The sequence below is a fragment of the Myxine glutinosa genome, chromosome 11, assembly GCF_964187855.1.
Source record: "Myxine glutinosa chromosome 11, kmMyxGlut1.1, whole genome shotgun sequence".
Taxonomy (NCBI): Eukaryota; Metazoa; Chordata; class Myxini; order Myxiniformes; family Myxinidae; genus Myxine; species Myxine glutinosa.
In genome coordinates, this window is record NC_136271.1 from 19329677 (window position 1) to 19352107 (window position 22431).

At 42.1% G+C, this 22431-nt stretch overlaps 1 protein-coding gene across 1 annotated transcript in view; it reads right to left on the reverse strand.

Moving 5' to 3' along the window:
- Positions 1 to 22431, reverse strand: part of LOC137436088 (CUB and sushi domain-containing protein 3-like) — a 1358203-nt gene that overhangs the window by 564731 nt on the left and 771041 nt on the right. The window contains exons 20-23 of the mRNA XM_078786463.1: positions 9160 to 9375; positions 3125 to 3313; positions 2445 to 2614; positions 384 to 540 (exon numbers count right to left, since the gene is read on the reverse strand). Of these exons, the coding sequence (XP_078642589.1) occupies positions 384 to 540; positions 2445 to 2614; positions 3125 to 3313; positions 9160 to 9375 (732 nt within the window). The remainder of the gene's footprint in view (positions 1 to 383; positions 541 to 2444; positions 2615 to 3124; positions 3314 to 9159; positions 9376 to 22431) is intronic.

Genomic DNA, 22431 nt, shown 5'->3' on the forward strand with positions numbered 1-22431 from the left:
GATGTATGCATCCTCACAATTCTATCCTTATTCTATGGACAGTTCCTTGGACTTCATGGTAGAGTTTCTGCTCTGACATGCACTGTCAAATGTGGCACCTTAATTTGTAAAAAAAATTCTAAAAGAAAAATTCCACTTTGACATTTTGGGTATTATGTGTCGATCAATGGCAAAAAAAATCTCAAATTCAGGCAGTAACACAACAAAATGTGGAAAAAGTCAAGGGGTGTGAATACTTTCTGAAGGCACTGTATTTCTGGGGAGCACCAAGGCCTGCTGATTTCCTGTGTTAAAGCAAGTTATGTACTCAAACTCCAGTTGTGAACTCATTAGGATTGAATTTTGTGTCTAACAAGAAGGAAGTTCAAGCACAGAACACTCACTGGAGTAACGGATCTCAAATCCCCGCTCCGTGCCCTCATGATCGGAGTAAAACTCGAGCCACAGGTGGTTGGAGGTGCTGTTGATTGTGATGCCTTGTAAATCTGCTTTAACATAACTGCCCAGCGATGGAGCGGAGCTGTTTCTGCCATCATACACCTGTAAAAAAACAAAAAACAAAATTGATTCGTTTATTCTCTTACTTACTTACTTAGTCCCTGGTGTTGGGCTAGCGGCAAGGGTGCCGGCTTAGGATCCTAGGATCCTGGGTTCGAATCCCGGTCAATCGCTGAATTAACGCCAGGGGGGTTGACTCAGCCTGTCATCCTTCCGAGGTCGGCAAATTGAGTACCAGTTCACTGGTAATTCCCTGCTTGTCGTTAAAGGCGGCAAAAAGGGTTGGCGTCAGGAAGGGCATCCAGCCGTAAAACATTGCTTCAAAAAGGGGACCGAAAAACAACAACAACCACAGTTCCCGAAAAAGGCCAACCCCCGCTTGCGGGGAAAAATGGCCTCTAAAGGTGGTTTTTATTTTATTTTATTCTCTTACTTGATTTTGGCGTCAGGAAGGGCATCCGGCCATAAAAACATTGCCTCAAACAGCCTTCAAACGATCATTCATTCATATTCTCTTACTTGATTCCTGCATTGTCCATCCCATTTGCCGTCACTTTCACATTTCACATAATGTCTGTGATTTACTCAATTTCATTTGTTCAATAATGATGCTTTATATATGCCTGAAAGAATTATAAACAAGCGTTACGCCTCGGTCCCCCGTCGGTGAAGTGATGCAAGTTGACAAAGTGGAGGACGCAAGGCGGCCATCTTGGATTTTGATGTGGCGACCCAACTTTCAATAGCGTTCTTCCTTATGCGTAGGTACACCCATACACCAGATTAGAAGTTAGTAGTTCATTTATTTTTCAAGATATTTCGCTCACAAGGTTCAGACATATATATGGTGGTGGCCATCTTGGATTTTGACGTGGCGACCCAATTTTCAATAGCGTTCTTCCTTATGCCGAGATACACCCACACACCAGATTAGAAGTTGGTACTTCGCTTATTTTTCAATATATTTCGCTCACAAGGTTCAGACTTACATGGTGGCGGCCATCTTGGATTTTGACGTGGTGACCCAATTTTCAATAGCGTTCTTCCTTATGCGTAGATACACCCACACACCAGATTAGAAGTTAGTAGTTCGTTTATTTTTCAAGGTATTTCGCTCACAAGGTTCAGACATATATATGGTGGCGGCCATCTTGGCGTTTGACGTGGTGACCCAATTTTCAATAGCCTTCTTCCTTATGCCTAGTTGCAGCCACACACCAAATTAGAATTCGGTCCTTCGCTTACGCACGCACGCACGCCTGCACGCACTGACGGACGGACGGACGCACGCACGGACGGGAAAACCATAGTCCCCCTTTCGCTCCGCGGTACGACGGGGGACAATTAGCTGATTGAACAATTAACGAGTGATGCATCACACAGCGCCTTCCATAAGTATTGGAACAGTGAAGTCAAATTTGATATAATGGTATATATACTCAATAGATTTAGATTTGAGATCAAAATATGAATATGAGGAACATGAATGTACAGACTACAGAGATGAATAAGAGTACAAACTACAGAGGGTCATCTTTTATTAATTGGTATTTCCATGTGTATATGTTTTACCATTGTGAATAACAACACTTTTTATATTCAGTCTCCCAATTAAAATGTTGAGAGGCTGTTTGAGTGGCATTGCCTTTTCATAGATGACAGTTTTAGTTTTGCAGCCATCCAAAAGTGGTCACAAGAAAGCATTTCAAAATGTAAAGCCCGTCCGTGTTCGCTTTGTACTTGAACTAAACTTGACGAAAACAGCTAAAAAAAAAGTGTAAATTTTATTCATTAGCATTCTCCATATTTTCATAAAAAAGAAACACAATTGCAAAACACTGTCTCCCGCTGCACAGGCTAATTATCTAGCAGTTAACATTTATTTCGTTTTATATTGACATTTATTTCCCTTTTCTGTTGTGGTGAGTGTGCCCTGAAAAGCTGACCTGGAGGATATCCCCAGCGCCCAGAAGAAAAGTGCGAGCCTCAAGGAGTACACCACTACCCAATGCCGTCTCCACACTGAAGATACACTCGTGGTTGTCGTCGTAGTTGGATGGGAAGTTCGGAGAGAGTAGCGTGCCCTCTGCTGCTTTGCTAGCTTGTCCACACTTGGCTGGTGGTACAGGAATGAGGGGTAAAGTTTGCTTGAGGGTCCAAAGTACAGAGGGTCCAAAGTGCAGAGGGGAATAAGAATTTCCAATTTAACATATTCCATCAGAATTTAGTAAAAAAAATAACAGATTGCATCATAAAACTCCACCAAACTAATGCTGAAAAGAGCAGAGGCCATATGATTATTTACTCACAGATGTTTCAGATTAAGCAAAGCACCCTCTGACAGGCAAATCTTGAAGATAATTATGAGGCCTTATTTACTTCTTTAGGGGATCACTATCAAACCCCCAAAAATCCACCATAAATACCTTCCTGCAGGATCAATGAATTACTGTATCTTAAAGCACGTACTAATTGAACAGTACCATGAAAGTTTACGGGATTTATCCATTGTAGATCACGTGACGAATATAAAAAGTTGCTGCTAAAATACTCCACTGCTTTGTGTGTGTGGTTGCATCACAGTCACAAACATGAACACAGTGGCAAAAAGAGTGTGATGACCTACCCACACACCTGGGCAGGGGGTTGCTCCAAAGACGACGAGCCCCCCCCAGGCACAGCAGCTGCTGAGCACCCTCCAAGCGGTAACCAGGGAAGCAGGAGAACGCAAGGGCCGCACCCACCACCATACTGGACCCCTCACGCCGTCCAAACAATGGGCTGCCAGGATCTTCACAGGCCTCCAAATCATACTCTAAATAAGGAATACCATGGTACAATGAGGCCTGCACTCATCACCAAAGGTTGTATAGTGGGGAACACTGCAGGCCGGATATTATTGTGCCACGTACTCTGTGCGGATGTATCACATAAAACAACAAGAAGTAAAGACATTAAAAGACTTAAAATGGCATTGCCTACGTGGTTTTAGTAATTTTGCTGTACAGAGTTAAAGGCAGTTAGTCGGCCATCATTGGTCAGATTACAAAACAAAATCTTCTGCATATGTTTACTCATGTATTGTCTTTGTGCCAAGTTTGAACAAAATCAGCCCATGCATGTCGAGAAATGGTTGGGGACATGTTTACGTAACAAAATGGCCACCAGTTGGCCATCTTGGATCTGATCTTTAAAAAAAAAAAAAAGTTGTGCCTATAAACCCATCATTCGTTTTTTGTGTGCCAAGTTTGAACAAAACCGGTAAATGTATGTCCGAGAAATGGTTGAGGACGTGGTCACTATCAGGTTTTTTTACGAATAAAATGGCCGCCAGTCGGCCATCTTTCATCACATCGCGAAACAAAATGATGTGCATATGTATACCATCATTATCGCCTTTGTACCAAGTATGAACAAAATTGGTCCATACATCTCCGAGAAATGGTTGAGGACGTGGTCACTATCAGGTTTTTTTACGAATAAAATGGCCGCCAGTCGGCCATCTTTCATCACATCGCGAAACAAAATGATGTGCATATGTATACCATCATTATCGCCTTTGTACCAAGTATGAACAAAATCGGTCCATACATCTCCGAGAAATGGTTGTGGACGCACACATGCATGCACAGACGGATAGAAGGACGGACGAAGACCCAATCCATAAGCCCCCGTTTCTGACCAAGTCCAACGGGGGCTAATAACGCTCGTGTTCTTCGATAGCATTTACAATATATTTGCCGACAACAAAACCATACAACCCTACACTTGGCCTCACCCTGTTTCCTCTATTATGTATTGTAGGTTTACCATACTCACCTGTCCGGTAAACCTCTCACGCTTTTCAAGCTTCTCCATTTGAAGAAGTGAATATATTCCAGACACAAGTGAATCTGATGAGATTTCTCATTCAAACACCATTGTGATCAACGCTCTTAGAACTATCCTTTTCTCCTCTAAACACATTGAAAAGGTTTGGATGTTAGTTCTACATAACCTTTTTGTCACATTGTTCCCTCCTAATTTGAACTAAATGCCAATCTTGTAGATTTGTTTGCGATGGCATCACATGTGGCAGCAGGAAGACCTCTTGCAACACCTTTTTCTCCCTCTGTGAGGTTCACAAGATATTGTGCATATTTTCAAGCAAGACAACAGTTTTTGCCTTGACAGGCCACTAACCACAATAACACCTAATGAAAGCTAATCAAGAATGTCTCATGATTGTCTTACACTTCCTTAGACCTCATATGCCTGGTGTTGGCTTAACGGTTAAAGTGGCTGGCTTAAGATCTTCTGGCCTTGAGTTTGAGCCCCTGTCTTGCTGTTAATAACACCAGGTGGGTTGACTCAGCCTGTCATCCTTAAAAGGTCAGCGAAATGAGCACCACCTTACTGGCAAAAGGGGCACTGCATCCCAGCAATGACGCAGCCAGCAGCCACAGTCTGCATGTGAAATGATAACGATTAGACCTCATAATGAATCCAAAGTAACTGAAGAAATTAGTGACCAAATGGTCTCTTTACTTACCAAGGCTCATATACTGAGACAGCACAACTTTTTAAGTCCGTTTGAATTATCTGGTCAACATAGTTCTGTTTCTCATGCAAGCTCACTGACAAACAAATGGAAAAGTATCTGCAACAAAGTCACGACATCCAATTTGCAACTGGACAGCATTGAAGGACTCAAGCTGCATTCCAATGAACTTGAATCCCCACTGGCTTTCTTTCTCAAACAATAATTAATTGTCCTATTTCCATCGCAGTGAAAAGTACACAACTTCGCACAACCGCTTGGGTGCACAGACCAATGTGCTTCCTTACCATCTCTAAGACCACTGATGGAAGAACATTTTGCTCTGACAAAGGACAAACGCCCAGAACATCAGCTGACATTACTTTCCATGGCGATTGAAATGCCTTTATCAACTCTCAGTTGCTGAAACCTATTGTTCCAATTATCCAAAGATGCAGACCTATGTTAGCTGGAATGGTAACTTGTTTTTTGGAGACTCGGACGTGGCTGAAGAATAAGACCTGAAGATAATACAATGGTGTGTGTGTGTGTGTGATTTGTGTGTGTGATTTGTGTGTGTGTGATTTGTGTGTGTGATTTGTGTGTGTCTGTGTGTGTGTGATTTGTGTGTGTGATTTGTGTGTGTGATTTGTGTGTGTGTGATTTGTGTGTGTGTGATTTGTGTGTGTGTGATTTGTGTGTGTGTGATTTGTGTGTGTGATTTGTGTGTGTCTGTGTGTGTGTGATTTGTGTGTGTGTGATTTGTGTGTGTCTGTGTGTGTGTGATTTGTGTGTGTGTGTGTGATGTGTGTGTGATGTGTGTGTGTGATGTGTGTGTGTGTGTGTGTGTGTGTGTGATGACTCAGGATGCAGCATTTGAGCATTCAGTATAAAATTAAATAACTACAAAGTAAAATATGACAATAAAAAGTTGAACATAAGTCGATTAGAAACAACAAATCTGCAACACTTCAGCAAACTTGGATGAATCATTTTCATTCATTCATTTATGAGCAGCACCCAGGTGCTGGTTGAAAAAATCGTGGGGGCTCGGTTGCGTCAATGATACAGCAGCCCTGTTCATTCAAACAGGAATTGGCATTTTGCCAAGAATTTCCGTGATAACTCGCCTACTTCTCGTTGGAAGACACCATAGGATTGTTAATATCTACTAACCAAAGCTGGCAGATGAGCCGATGCGACAGACATCACTCTCTGATTGATACAGCACTTACCTGTTAATGAGGAGATTAAAGATTTAAAGGTGGACCACAAATCGAACGGAGACTACAGAGCTCAAAGGTGAGTGCACTAACTCCTGAGCTATCCTGCCAACCTGGGTGAATGTTGTGAAGGACATGTAATCATACAAAATAAAAAAGAAAGTGCCATGAAGAACAGGATAAAGGTACAGAGATGTATTTAGAAATGGGCGGGCAGGACAGAAACAGAGACGAAGTACATGAAATACAGAAATATTTAGATGGAAACAGAGATGTACAGAGATGTATTTAATTTTCTACCGACTCCTCTCCGGCCTTGCCCCCCCAGCTCTCTCTGTGCTCTGTCCCCCAAATATTCCGACTGGTCGCACAAGATCTGCCTGCATCCCTCTTATGGTGAAACTGCCGAAATCTAGACTCTCTGCTCACCTTCACTCCTTCATTCCTCTTTTCTCCCGCCTCTGGAACAAACTCCCTCACTCTCTTCAATCCCACTCCTCCCTCTGGGTCTTTAAAACAGCTGTTCACCACCATCTCTTCCTTCCCCCATCCAAAACCTTGATCTTTTCTACCCCTGTTAATTCACCCCTGATCCACTTTTTTGAAATACCGACTTCTTTCCTGGAAGTCCTAGCAGTGTCCATGTGTTATTTTACCTCTCCCACTCCCCCACCCCCACCCTTCCCATGCCTCCTCCCCCCAAGCCCTCTCCCTCCCACAAATCTCCAGATGTCCCTGCTCTCCATCTTGTTCTCCAGCTCCCTTTATCATATACAACAACAACAGGCATTTTAAGGCCATTTTCCCTGCTAGAGCGGGGGTTAGCCTTGCGGTCCCCATGACAATGTTCTCCATTTTGCCCTATTTTCTGCATCTCCCCTTGTTAACCCCCTTGCCCGCATTTCTTCTTCGACCATCTTTAGCCAAGTCTTTCTCGGTCTTCCCCGTCCTCTACTTCCTTCTACATTCATTCCCATCACTCTTTTCAACCAGTCACTTTCATCCTTCCTCAACACATGACCAAACCATCTCAACCTGTTTCTCTTCACAGCATCCATCACAGGCTCTATTCCCATCATCTTTCGCAATTCATCATTTGTCTTCCTCTCTCTCAACGATACTCCACACATCCACTGAACCATTCGCATTTCCACCCTTTCCAGCCTTCGTTGCTGCTCTACGTTCATTACCCATGTCTCACTCCCATAAATCATAACACTTCTCACACATGCAGCATACACCTTTCCCTTCAGCTTCAATGACACTCCCCTCCTCGTCAGCATGCCACTCAGTTCCCGAAACTTCTTCCATGCACACCTCACTCGAGCAACCGTTGCCGAGTCTGATCCACCTTCTCCATTCAGCATGTCTCCAAGGTAACAAAATGTTTTCACACCTTCCAGCTTCACGCCGTCTCCAAGATCCAACTCAACATTTCCTCCATCTGCAGCTCCCTCTGTGCACACATTACACTTGAATGTAGCTGCCACACTGGTTAATGACCCTCTCAAACCACTACATTTTTGATGAACCCACTCAGCGCACATTGTACATTGAATGGAATTCACTCCGACACCCTTCCTGCACACAGCACACGGCCACTTCCCAGTTCTTTCCACCTCACCACATGCTTTACCACTTGCCATCACCTTCGTTTTTCCGATATTCACCTTCAGACCTTTTGTCTCCATACATTCCTTCCACTTGTTCATCTTCTCCTTCAGTCCATCCATACTTTCTGCAATCAACACCAGATCATCTGCATACAACAACTCCCACGGTAGACCCTCCTTTACGTTCTGAGCCAGCACCTCCATCACAGCTACAAATAGTAGTGGACTTAGTACCACCCCTTGATGCACTCCCACCTTCACCTCAAACTCACCACTGTTCCCGTCCTTCGTCCTTACAGCTGTGCGCGCTCTTTTGTACATTGCCATCACGACTCTGATCAACCATTCCTCCACTCCTAACTTCCTCAATGCCCATGTCACTACTTCACGTGGAACCCTATCGAATGCTTTCCGAAACTTCTTCCATGCACACCTCACTTGAGCAACATGCTTTACCACTTTACCACTGTACCACATCCCTTTATCATATGTTTTATGTTATATGTGTCAGTTTGTCTTTTTGTCTCTTACACGACCCTCGATCTTGTATCCCCCCCCAAAAAAAAATTTTTTTTTTTTTTTTTTAAATGTTTGTGGCAATTTAATGAAGATTAATAAATCTGGTGAAGCTTTCAAAACACTAGAAGTGTACAGGCATTACACAAACACAATGTGATAACAATAGCAGGGGGAAAAAACGTGCATACAATAACTGTGGACCACCCATGGAAGTTTTTTTTTTTTTAACAAAAACCGTTTGAAAAAATGAATATAACATAAGGTAGGGTTTGAACTGAAAGTACAATGGCAGAATTTCAAAACTGTTGGTTTCAAAATCCCAAAGAGTGAAGTTTCCTTGTCAACCTCCAACAACTGCCAGCAGCAAGTGTCCTTCGGAACCTCCATATATGCTCTTTGATGTGGCAAAAGCTTATTGGACAACGTCTTATGAGCTGTATTTTAATGACAACTGAAATGAGATCCTGTATATAATTAATAAGCCCACTAAAAATAATTTGTCAAAAACGAACAAGAACTCCAAAAGATTACTCAAGGATACAAAAAGTGACATACACTGAAAGGAAAGTGACATCAAGGACAAGAAAAATGAAATGTGGAGTGATAAGAACACTGAAAATGGTCTTTGTTTTCATCCAAATTAGCTAATTTTCTGAAATTCCTTTTTCTTGGCAATTAGGCATTCCCTGCCACACCTTTCAATTATTTTGTCGAATACATTAATGCAAATCATTAGCCGTATGAATGCCAGACATCCAAAGGCGGAGAATGGACGTGTACAACGTACCTTTGAATGTGATGTTGAACCCCTCATAAGACATGGAGAAATCAGAGATGAGTCGGAGCTCAGCCCGGGAGCTGCCATAGAGGCCTGCCCGGACAGGACCTGGTAGGCTAGAACCCATGAGGTGTGCAAGCGGTTGCGTAAAGCTTGCATTCTCTGTCAGCAGTAAGTAGTCATGTGGACTCTCCAGGTGGAATGTGTGGAACGTGAACTCCACACCTGATGAATAGCACAAATCCATAAGTGACATTGATTTAAGAAGAAAGAAAAATGCATTCAGGAAACGTTTTCCATCAAACTCAAAATCAATCATTTTGAAAAGGTAATGAAACATTTGAAAATGAGCATAAATACAAGTTAATTAATTAATTAATGAACATTAATTGATGTTAATGTTAATGAACATTAATGCAAACAATTTCAATCGATAGTTTGCACTGAAATTCTTCACAAACTATAAAATGCATAAAATAGAAATGTTTGGATAATAAATTGTCTACACATCACCAAGGCTAATTTAAGGAAATACACAGTGGCATAATTAAGTTTCTATTACATATATATATATATATATATATATATATATATATATATATATATAGTTTATATATACTGTACATAGTTTATATATTATATACTGTATATAGTTTCTATATCATATGAAAATTCTATGTTGTTAAAGTTTATAAAACACCACAATATTTTTTTCTGAAAGGCCATATATTTCTGTTTTAATTTGTGAATATGAAATTTCAACATTTAAGCTCTGACATTCTCAGCAGATTTTTTCAATCATTCGAACACATTTTCCATTGAACACCAAAGAAACTCCTTTGGTAAATTGGCAAAAACATTGCGGATAGAACTATATAATTCATCCAAATTGGCTGGTTTGATGGCAACGCTTTTTCTTCAGCCCATTCCCACAAAGAAAAATCGCACGTGGGTAAATGAAGATGCCAGGATGGCCACTCTATCGGACCTCATCACACAATCCATCTATGTGAAGGACTGAGCTTCCAACCAATTACGAACTTAAATCAAGAAATGCGGAGGGGACTTTGTTGTCCAATTGCTGAATTTTTGGAAGAAGAAAGTTTGGAAGCATTTCCAAGTATCTCTCTCTCTCTATTAATTGTATCGCGGAGGATTTAAGGTCCAATTAGTTGGGTTGAAGTCTGATTGAAAAAAAATGTGCTGCGAACGTTGGAGCTTATTTGTTGAAATTTAATATTTACAAATTAAAACGGAAACTTATGGAGTTTAGGGAAAAATACATATTTGGTGTTTTATTTACACGAACAATGTGGTATTTCTATATTTAAAATAAGGACTTCATTTTGGATCAGCATTGAAGTATTTCATTTTATAAATTCAGGCTATTTCGCGTGTAACAATCACAAAGAAAAGAAGATGTTTTAATCAAATCTATTTAATTTCTCTACCTAAGTATTAGTTTTTTATTTTCTTTACAAGATCAAGGAAGAGCAGCGCAGCGGCTCATGAAATACTAATATTTGTCTGTTTTGTGTTCACATACGAGTATATAGTACTGTATGAACCACCTTTAGAGGCCATTTCCCCCCGCAGAGCAGGGGTTGGCCATGTTTGGGCACCGTGGTCCCCATTTTGAAGCAATGTTTTATGACTGGATGCCCTTCCTGCCGCCAACCCTGTTAGTCGCCTCTTGCGCCACACCAGGGAATCACCAGTGAACTGGTACTCAATTTGCCGACCTCGGAAGGATGACAGGCTGAGTCAACCCCCCTGGCATTAATTCAGCGATCGACCGGGATTCAAACCCAGGATCCTAGGATCCCAAGCCGGCACCCTAACCACTAAGCCAACACCAGGCGTTATATATAGTACTGTATGTGGGGTTTTTCTAACCCGAGATTGCAGTACCATGCACTGTGCTGATTTATCTGTTGCATCTTAATGCCCTCGTACATCATGTTGAATTACAAAGATAATGCACACTGATATCTCATGTACTTGTCTTGCATGCGATGTCTGTTACAAGTTTCTATTTGAGCCTTAAATCGCTCAATAGCTCTGTCTGCAATATCACTTTGTTGAAAATGCTGCTCCCATCATCCATAACATGGAACAATAAAATAAATGCCAAATTAATGAAACAAACTTTTTGAGATAAGAGTATAATCACAGAGAAGCACTGAGATGAGAAACAAACTTTGAGAATCAGACATGGCTGCAGTTATGGCAAATTGAAGACTCCACCACTAATCGTGAAATTCATGGCATTTTGCCATGAATTTTTATGGTACAAACTGTAGTTGCCAACTATCATATTGGTGTTGATTGAACTTGTAGCCATATTTGCCCAAAATTAACTTATGACATCTTATCAATTGAGAAACATTTGGTGGCTGGCACCAGAGCTCCTTTGAAATATTAATTTAATCAATTTATCTGTGATGAGGTTTGTGATTCTACAATGGCCACCACTTTATATTTATGAATACAACAGACAGAGGATGTCAGTTGTAATGGTCTCACAATGTTGCTTGGTAATAGTAATCAAACCCTAACATTTCTGTGTAAAAGCACAGACAACGTTTTAAAGACACACTGCAAAATGAGCCCATGAGAAAATGTCATTTCCTGTTTCTGTTTAAGTAGGCTAATAAAAGTGAGTGAATAGGTTAATCTGTCAGGCAATAAAAAGAGTGGCTGAAGAAATGAAAGAGCACAATGAAATGTTGCATCATCACAATCATAGTGAGAGACTTGAGGGTTTTCCCACTCTCAACTAAATTCATCAAAAGGGAGTCCAGTGAAAAAAAAAAGTTTGGTTGAATGTGAACATTGCATATCACATCATATTGGGCAGAAGACGGAATAACTCAGAGGTAGGACACGAGTCTTTGAGATGTCTGCTCGAGCTTTGATTTCCGAAATAAATATAATCTGTCAACATGGTGCTTCATCAGCAGGCCTTTGCATCAATGAGAAGGCATTTCAATTAATGGACGCTAACCAATGTATCCCATCTGCGAGTATAATCGTTTGGTGGACATTAAAGATCCCATATTGTCTTTTCATGAAAAGTACTCGTGTCATCACCAGTACTCTGACACAAATTACAAATACCTGCCCACACTATGTTTACAGCCGAAAAATCCACCCTTCTTCGTGAGGTGTTAGGCAGACCCGATAGAGGACAGGAGAGGAAAGATTGCTGTGCTACCTAGATAATGTGAGGTCAGCAGGCATGAGAGAGAGAGACAGAAAATTATACATACATACATATATATATATATATATATATATATATATATATATATATATATATATATATATACACAAACACATGTATATCCAGTCAGACCCCGGCATTCGCGGAGGATATGTTCCTGGAAAATGCCGCAAAAGTCTGAACCACGAATGTGGGGACATTGTTTCAATGGGAAAAGGGGGGATAGGTTGCCGGAAGTTCGTGATTTGCAGAAAATCCGCAAGTGTTGAGGCAAGTCGCACAAATGTCAAGGAAAATCCACGCATGTTCACAATATGAATGGTGGGATATCCCGCCAAGAAATGTTCACACTGAATGATGGAATATCCCACCAAGAAATGTTCACAGTGTGAATGGCGGGATATCCCACCAAGCAATGTTCACAGTGTGAATGGCGGGATATCCCACGCAGCTGTTAACAGTGTTAGGGTTGTTACCGTTAGCATATATATTATTATCGATATTATTGGCAAACTAGACAATAATATCGACAATATATATATATATATACAGACTTGGCATTTAATATGGAATATTTTTCTTGTGGGGGTGAACTTACTTTTCAAGATGACTTAGAACCAAAAGTTCATTGGAATTATGTTGAAATTATTCTAGATTTTGTTAATGTGACCTTTAAAAGAAACAAAAACCACATTTGACATTTCAAAACAAATAAATTGATCCTTGAAAGTGATGTAAACTGATATCGAACTCAATTCATGGACAGTACTGTGTTAAACTTCTGTATGTTTTCCAGAAGTGTCTCTTTATTTTGCACATTAGCCACATTTTATTTTAACAAAAACAAAAGTTAAATTACGACTGGGATTACGGACAGTAAAATTACAGTTCAGTACTTCGTGTAACCCCCACGAGCATTCAGGAGAGCACGTACACGTCGAGGCATGCTGTTCACGAGATTTGCCAAGGTTTGGACAGGAATTGCTTGCCATGCAGTGACAATAGCCTGCTGCAATTCACGCACAAAGGTCGGCTGCTGGTCCAAGTGGTCGATTTGATGCGTTAATTCTGCCCACAAGTTCTCTATCAGATTCATATCCGGGGACATGGCAGGCCACTCCATATGCTCTACACCACGGTCAGCAAGAAAGTGTTGGATCATGCGAGCACGGTGAGGCCGTGCATTGTCATCTTGGAAGACAAAGTCTCCTAGAAAGGCTGCACGAGCAAATGGAAGCAATATTTCTTCCAGAATAGCCCTGTACTTGAACTGGTTCAGGTTTCCATTCAGAACAACCAGGTCAGTTTTGCCCCCTGCATGAAAAGCAGCCCAAACGGTCACCCCACCACCTCCAGCTTGGACTCTTGGCACTATACAATCTTTCTTGTAGGCTTCATGCACTTGTCTGCGCACTCGGACGCGGCCATCTTGACGATAGACCAGAAATCTAGACTCGTCACTGAAGATCACGTGATTCCAGTGTCCTGGCTGCCATTGACGGTGCTCTCTGGCCACTGCAATCGGCGCTGGCGGTGTTGTCTGGTCAGGCGTGGCTTCCTCAGGGGACGCCTGGCACGATAGCCTGCTTGAACCAGTCGTTGGTTGACTAGCCTTCTGGATACAGGCACATTTGTCAGTTGCTGCCACTCAGCCCAAAGCCGATTAGCTGACTTGGTACGGCCATTGCGGACTAACCGGTGCAGCTGGCGATCATCCCTCCTTCTGGTTCTGCGGGGACGTCCTGGCCTCGGTATTGGAGTAGGGACACCCCTCTGAGCATTTCGTTTCAGGATTTTTGACACCTGACCCTGAGTGATGCCATACTGCCGAGCAATAGCACGCTGTTTCATGCCGTAATTTCGTAAAGCCACCACTCCATGACAAACAGCACTGTCGAGTTGACGGACCATCTCCAGAGGAAGCGGCAATAACTTTTGGAGACGTGCAGCAGTTGTTTTCCACTAATACAGAACGCAACAACCCTTGTATACCCGACTGTGAAGCCAATCATCAAATGCACCTGTCCGTACATTTTGCCACGCCACCTGTGATATCATCCTGTTGTTGACTTCTTGCTGCGACAGACAATCAGTGACATGGTTCTTTTAACAAATAAATCACCAAAGTGTAAAAGAAACTCACCAGATTGATATGCTGAGGTATGAAAGTAAACCCAAGTCAAGAAAAAAAAAAATTCCATATTAAATGCCAAGTCTGTATATAACTGTGAGAAATAGTAGAAACTCCACAGTATGAGCAGGGCGTCTCATTTGCAATAAATAAATAATCGGGAGATTAAATCAGACGCGGATGTAGCTTCAGGACGATCGATCTTTAATTTTCGACAAGCTTTCGACCAACAAAGGTCTTCTTCTTAGTCGTCCCCAAGTTCAACGGAAGTCTTCCGCTGAACTTAGGGACGACTAAGAAGAAGACCTTTGTTGGTCGAAAGCTTGTCGAAAATTAAAGATAGACCGTCCTGAAGCTACGTCCGCGTCTGATTTAATCTCCCGATTATATATATATATATATATATATATATATATATATATATATATATATATATATATATAACATGCTTCGTGGGATAGTGCTTATCCCTAACATTGTTAGGGTTAGGGTTAGGCTCCTAACATTGTTAGGGATAAGCCATTCACACTGTGGACAGCTTCGCGGGATATTCCAACCTTCACACTGTGGTGTGGAATATCGGCAATATTTATATTTTACTGATATTGTAAAATATTACATATTATACTTCATATGTAATATTTTACATTACGTTGTATATTGTTGTCAAAATGTTATATATTCCCAATATACTGTCAAAATATTACCATACAGCTTCAATAACACTGAGTTCTGGCATTGAGGGGAGCATTCCATGTGTTGAAGGACTCTGGATTGCTTTTTCTCTTGTAAGTAAGGTTTAATTATCCCAGCTGAGTGTTTTGGATCATTATCTTGCTGTAAGATGAAGTTTCGACCAATAAAGCTTGCACCACTGGCGATTCCATGGTGGATTAAAATGTGTTTGTATCTTGCTGCAGTCAATACACCATTAATTTTGCTACACCACATGAGAATATGCACCCCCTACCTTGAATTGAACCTCCTCCATGCTTAATGATTGGCTTGACGCAAGGCTCTTTACAAGTTTCAGTATTTCGTCGTCTCACATACTGTCTTCGATGAGATACAAACAACTGAAACTTACACTCGTATGTCCAAAGCACCTTTGACCATTGCTCCATTGTCCAATTTCTGTGTTTTGTATATTTTAACCTTTTACTCTTGTTCTCCTTTAGCCTGGTGTTGGCTTAGCGGTTAGGGTGCCGGCTTGGGATCCTGGGATCATGGGTTGGAATCCCGGTCATCGCTGAATCAACGCCAGGGGGGTTGACTCAGCCTGTCATCCTTCCGAGGTCGGCAAATTGAGTTCCAGTTCACTGGTAATTCCCTGTGTATCGCAAGAGGCGACTAACAAGGTTGGCGGCAGGAAGGGCATCCGGCCGTAAGACATTACTCCAAAAAGGGGACCACGGTGCCCGAAAAAGGCCAACCCCTACTCTGTGGGGAAAAATGGCCTCTAAAGGTGGTTTGTGTGTGTACTCTTGTTCTCCTTTATTAACAGAGGTTTTCTTTTTTGCAACACATCCTTTAAGTCCTCATTTCAAAGTGACCTTCATACTGTTGATGGATGGACAATGACACCAGCACCTTCCACCAGATCTGTAGTCAATTCAATGCTTGTCTTCTTTCTATTCCTGCAGGATATCATTTTCCAAGTATTGCCCATGTTTGTTGGACAGCTTTTTGGGTTTCCAGTCCAGGGTTTGTCAATTACAGATGATATTTCTCTGCACTTGTTGGTTGTGCTTCAGATACCACATCTTGGAAGTCGTTTGACGGGAGCTATTTCACTCAATGTTTTTCCTTCTGCATGCAGAAACAATTATGTGGTGATCTCGTTCCCATTTTGCCCAATATGTTTTAAGGTAACAGTTAATCCTGATAGATATGTATATTCTGCAGTACGAAAAGTGGGCTTTTAACTTGATGGACGTGTAGAGAGCAACACGTGATGTTAATAACGAAGAACACCTGGCATTGAGTCATCAATGATATTTGATTAATAAATGTGATAGATTACAACACTTCATCTTAGCTGGTCATGTAAAGTTTACTTTGAGTTGTGGTCACAAGTTTGTGAAGATTCTGATCAATATTAATGAAAGATTGTTCAATGATAAGTTTGGTTTATTTTCACTGAAACTAACCTGTATTAATACAGGTCAATGTTGTTATAATCTGAAACATACGAGTGAAGGCTTTGAGTAAATTGTTGACGCTCAAACATGATCCATATATTGTAACGCCTGAATGTGTATAAGATTTTAGCACAGCAGTATACAGTACTGTGCAAAAGTTTGGGTTATTTTCTGATTTGTAGTGCAATTCCCTATGAAGCATTTGTGGGAAGTTACAAGTCTGCAATATAAGTAAAAAATAATTCAAATTTCCATGAAACTCAATTTAATATCACAGTTCTCTTTGAAGTATATAAAATAAATGAGGAAAACCAAGTTTTAATTTTGATTGATTGATATATATATATATATATATATATATATATATATATATATATATATATATATATATATATATATATATATATATATATATATACATATATATATATATATATATATATATATATATATATATATATATATATATATATATATATATATATATATATATATATATATATATATATATATATGTATATATATACTGAAACGCAAAAGAAACTTACCACCTTTGAAACCTTTAAATATCAACAATAACACTGCGTGTAGTAAATGTGTGAACTTATTTGTGGACAATAGTGTCCTCACTGTCAGACAAAATGGTCACGGATGGTCACTTGAACCTTCAATGGTCACTTCATAGCACAGCTGTTGAACAGCCGTTTTGACTGTCAGTGATTAGCCAAGGGGTACGGGATGATTTTAATGAGCTGCACGTGATGTCTTGATATTGGCTTTAAAAAGGCCAGTGCAAAATGGGCATTTCAATCAACATGCCACGATTGTCAAGGGATCAACGGCAGCGTGCCCTGGGCATGCTGCGAGGCGGACTGAGCTACCGTGAGGTGGCACGTCTCCTTGGCTGTTCACACCAGACGATATCGGCCCTGGTGGACAGAGACACCCTCCACAACTCTGCAGATGACAGACCTCGATCAGGGAGGCCAAGAGTCACCACTGCAAGGCAGGACAGGCAGATGTTCCGAAGTCACCTGCGGGATCGATTCCGTCCAGCATCCCGCACTACGGCAGAAACTCCGGGGCGTGCAAACCCCCGGATCTCCAATGATACTGCACGAAGACGACTGCATGACTATGGTCTGACTGCCAGAAGACCATACAGAGGCCCCGTGATGACGGCTGCCCATCGCCGCAACCGACAGAGATGGTGCCAGCAGCATCAGCGGTGGACCTTGGCGCAGTGGAACGAGGTCGCTTTCAGCGATGAGTCAAGGTTCTGTGTGGACAGTCCTGATGGGCGTGAGCGTGTCTGGAGAAGAACTGGCGAGTGATATGCCGATTGTTGCGTGCGTCAAGCCACTTGTTTGAAATGTAATAAAATTGTAACAGTTCAAAATAAAACAAACCAACAATTGCTAATTGAAACATTGGCATTTTATTGATGACATGTCAAGTTTTTGACCAAGATACACCATCTCATCAGTTTGTTCTACAGTACAGAACAGCACAGGGTGCAATGTCAGTCCCCTTTCAATAGCATGTGTGGCCACCATTGTTTTGGATACAGGCAGTGCATCGTCGGCATATACTGCCTACCAGTCTTTGGATGGATTGCTGCTGGATTCTGTCCCACTCAGTCCTCAATGTCTGAAGAAGCTCTGCCCGTGTCCTGGCCCTGCCAACTACGCGTCTCCCAAGCTCATCCCACAGGTGCTCTATGGGATTCAGGTCAGGGGAGAGCGCAGGCCACTGCATGGTGTTGATGTTCTCGCCTTGGAGAAATGCAGTGGTAAAGCGAGCAGCATGGGGACGAGCGTTGTCATGCTGAAAGGTTCTCAGTTCTGGGTGGTCTAGCAGGAATGGCAGCAGATGAGGTCACAGGATGTTATCCACATACCGCTGGGCGTTAAGATTCCCATCCAGAACCACCAGTGGCATCCTGTACCGGCCTGATATGGCGGCCCACACCATCACACTTGGGCCACCCCACCTGTTGGCTTGACGCACGCAACAATCGGCATATCGCTCGCCAGTTCTTCTCCAGACACGCTCATCAGGACTGTCCACACAGAACCTTGACTCATCGCTGAAAGCGACCTCGTTCCACTGCGCCAAGGTCCACCGCTGATGCTGCTGGCACCATCTCTGTCGGTTGCGGCGATGGGCAGCCGTCATCATGGGGCCTCTGTATGGTCTTCTGGCAGTCAGACCATAGTCATGCAGTCGTCTTCGTGCAGTATCATTGGAGATCCGTGGGTTTGCACGCCCCGGAGTTTCTGCCGCAGTGCGGGATGCTGGACGGAATCGATCCCGCAGGTGACTTCGGACCATCTGCCTGTCCTGCCTTGCAGTGGTGACTCTTGGCCTCCCTGATCGAGGTCTGTCATCTGCAGAGTTGTGGAGGGTGTCTCTGTCCACCAGGGCCGATATCGTCTGGTGTGAACAGCCAAGGCGATGTGCCACCTCACGGTAGCTCAGTCCGCCTCGCAGCATGCCCAGGGCACGCTGCAGTTGATCCCTTGACAATCGTGGCATGTTGATTGAAATGCCCATTTTGCACTGGCCTTTTTAAAGCCAATATCAAGACATCACGTGCAGCTCATTAAAATCATCCCGTACCCCTTGGCTAATCACTGACAGTCAAAACGGCTGTTCAACAGCTGTGCTATGAAGTGACCATTGAAGGTTCAAGTGACCATCCGTGACCGTTTTGTCTGACAGTGAGGACACTATTGTCCACAAATAAGTTCACACATTTACTACACGCAGTGTTATTGTTGATATTTAAAGGTTTCAAAGGTGGTAAGTTTCTTTTGCGTTTCAGTATATATATATATATATATATATATATATATATATATATATATATATATATATATATATATATATATATATTTATATATATATACTACTGTGTTCAAAAAGTATCCGACCTTTATTTTTCGTGCGTAAAAAAAAAGAAGCTAGGGAGGCGTTGATTGGTGCACGTATGTAGGCGATCCTAATGCACATGCGTGAATTTTTTCACACCTGCAGAAGCTGTCATTCGACGGCAGACCGCCGATGAGTGAGGACATGTAAGTGAGCGCCGTCGGATTTTCGTTTTTGACAAAATGACGGAAAAACTTGAACAACGCTACTGCATCAAATTTTGTGTAAAGCTTGGCGATTCCCAAGTGGAAACGATCCGCAAGATTCAACACCGTTCATTACATTATGAAGGAGGATTTGGGCTTCAGGAGAATCTCAGCGAAGTTCGTACCAAAGCTGCTAACGATTGAGCTGAAGCAACTCCGTTTGGAGATCGCACAGGACATGCTGGAGACTGTGAACAGCGATCCCAGCTTCCTCAACACAGTGATCACTGGCGATGAGTCCTGGGTTTATGGGTACGACCCAGAAACCAAGTTGCAGTCATCACAATGGAAGCATCCAACATCCCCGAGCCCAAAAAACACAAAATTTGTTGCAGTAGCGTTGTTCAAGTTTTTCCGTCATTTTGTCAAAAACGAAAATCCGACGGCGCTCACTTACATGTCCTCACTCATCGGCGGTCTGCCGTCGAATGACAGCTTCTGCAGGTGGGAAAAAATTTACGCGTGTGCATTAGGATCGCCTACATACGTGCACCAATCAACGCCTCCCTAGCTTCTTTTTTTTTACGCACAAAACATAAAGGTCGGATACTTTTTGAACACACTACGTATATATATATATATATATATATATATATATATATATATATATATATATATATATATATATATATACATACAGACTTGGCATTTAATATGGAATTTTTTTTTTTCTTGACTTTTGTTTACTTTCTTAACTCAGTATATCAATCTGGTGAGTTTCTTTTCCACTTTGGTGATTTATTTGTTAAAAGAACCATGTCACTGATTGTCTGTCACAGCAAGAAGTCAACAACAGGATTATATCACAGGTGGTGTGGCAAAATGTACGGACAGGTGCATTTGATGATTGGCTTCACAGTCGGGTAAACAAGGGTTGTTGCGTTCTGTATTAGTGGAAAAAAACTGCTGCACATCTCCAAAAGTTATTGCCGCTTCCTCTGGAGATGGTCCGTCAACTCGACAATGCTGTTTATCATGGAGTGGTGGCTTTACGAAATTACGGCATGAAACAGCGTGCTATTGCTCGGCAGTATGGCATCACTCAAGGTCAGGTGTCAAAGATCCTGAAACGAAATGCTCAGAGGGGTGTCCCTACTCCAATCCCAAGGCCAGGATGTCCCCGCAGAACCACAAGGAGAGATGATCGCCAGCTGCACCGGTTAGTCCGCAATGGCCGTACCAAGTCAGCTAATCGGCTTAGGGCTGAGTGGCAGCAACTGACAAATGTGCCTGTATCCAGAAGGCTGGTCAACCAACGACTGGTTCAAGCAGGCAATCGTGCCAGGCGTCCCCTGAGAAAGCCACGCCTGACCAGACAACACCGCCAGCGCCGATTGCAGTGGGCCAGAGAGCACCGTCAATGGCAGCCAGGACACTGGAATCACGTGATCTTCAGTGACGAGTCTAGATTTCTGGTCTATCGTCAAGATGGCTGCATCCGAATGCGCAGACATAGGCATGATGCCTACAACAAAGATTGTATAGTGCCAAGAGTACAAGCTGGAGGTGGTGGGGTGACCGCTTAGGCTGCTTTTCATGCAGGGGGCAAAACTGACCTGGTTGTTCTGAATGGAAACCTGAACCAGTTCAAGTACAGGGCCATTCTGGAAGAAACATTGCTTCCATTTGCTCGTGCAGCCTTTCGAGCAAACTTTGTCTTCAAGATGACAATGCACGGCCTCATCGTGCTGACATGATCCAACACTTTCTTGCTGACCGTGGTGTAGAGCATATGGAGTGGCCTGCCATGTCCCTGGATATGAATCCGATAGAGAACTTGTGGGCAGAATTAACGTGTCAAATCGACCACTTGGACCAGCAGCCGACCTCTGTGCGTGAATTGCAGCAGGCTATTGTCACTGCATGGCAAGCGATTCCTCTCCAAACCTTGGCAAAGCTCGTGAACAGCATGCCTCAACGTGTACGTGCTCTCCTGAATGCTCGTGGGGGTTACACGAAGTACTGAACTGTAATTTTACTGTCCGTAATCCCAGTCGTAATTTAACTTTTGTTTTTGTTAAAAAAAAATTTGGCTAATGTGCAAAATAAAGAGACACTTCTGGAAAACGTACAGAAGTTTAACACAGTACTGTCCATGAATTGAGTTCGATATCAGTTTACATCACTTTCAAGGATCAATTTATTTGTTTCGAAATGTCAAATGTGGTTTTTGTTTCTTTTAAAGGTCACATTAACAAAATCTAGAATAATTTCAACATAATTCCAATGAACGTTTGGTTCTAAGACATCTTGAAAAGTAAGTTCACCCCCACAAAAAAAATATTCCATATTAAATGCCAAGTCTGTATATATATAATAATAATAATAATAATAATAATGCATTTATTTTATATAGCGCTTTTCAGGAAGCCCAAAGACGCTTTGACAGAGTGCAAAACATAATGCATAGCAAAACATAAAAACAATTCCAAAAAAAGAAGAATCAATAGGGAAATAGGGAAATATTCAAAGCACAAAGGAGGGAGAAGGAGAGGAGATAGTCAGGGGTTAGATGCTGTGGGTTAAATGTTGAATGCAGTGTTGAACAGGTGGGTCTTGAGTGATGTTTTGAATGTGGTGAGTGAGGAGGAGTCTCTCATGGTGTGAGGTAGCGAGTTCCAGAGGGTGGGAGCAGCGATGGAG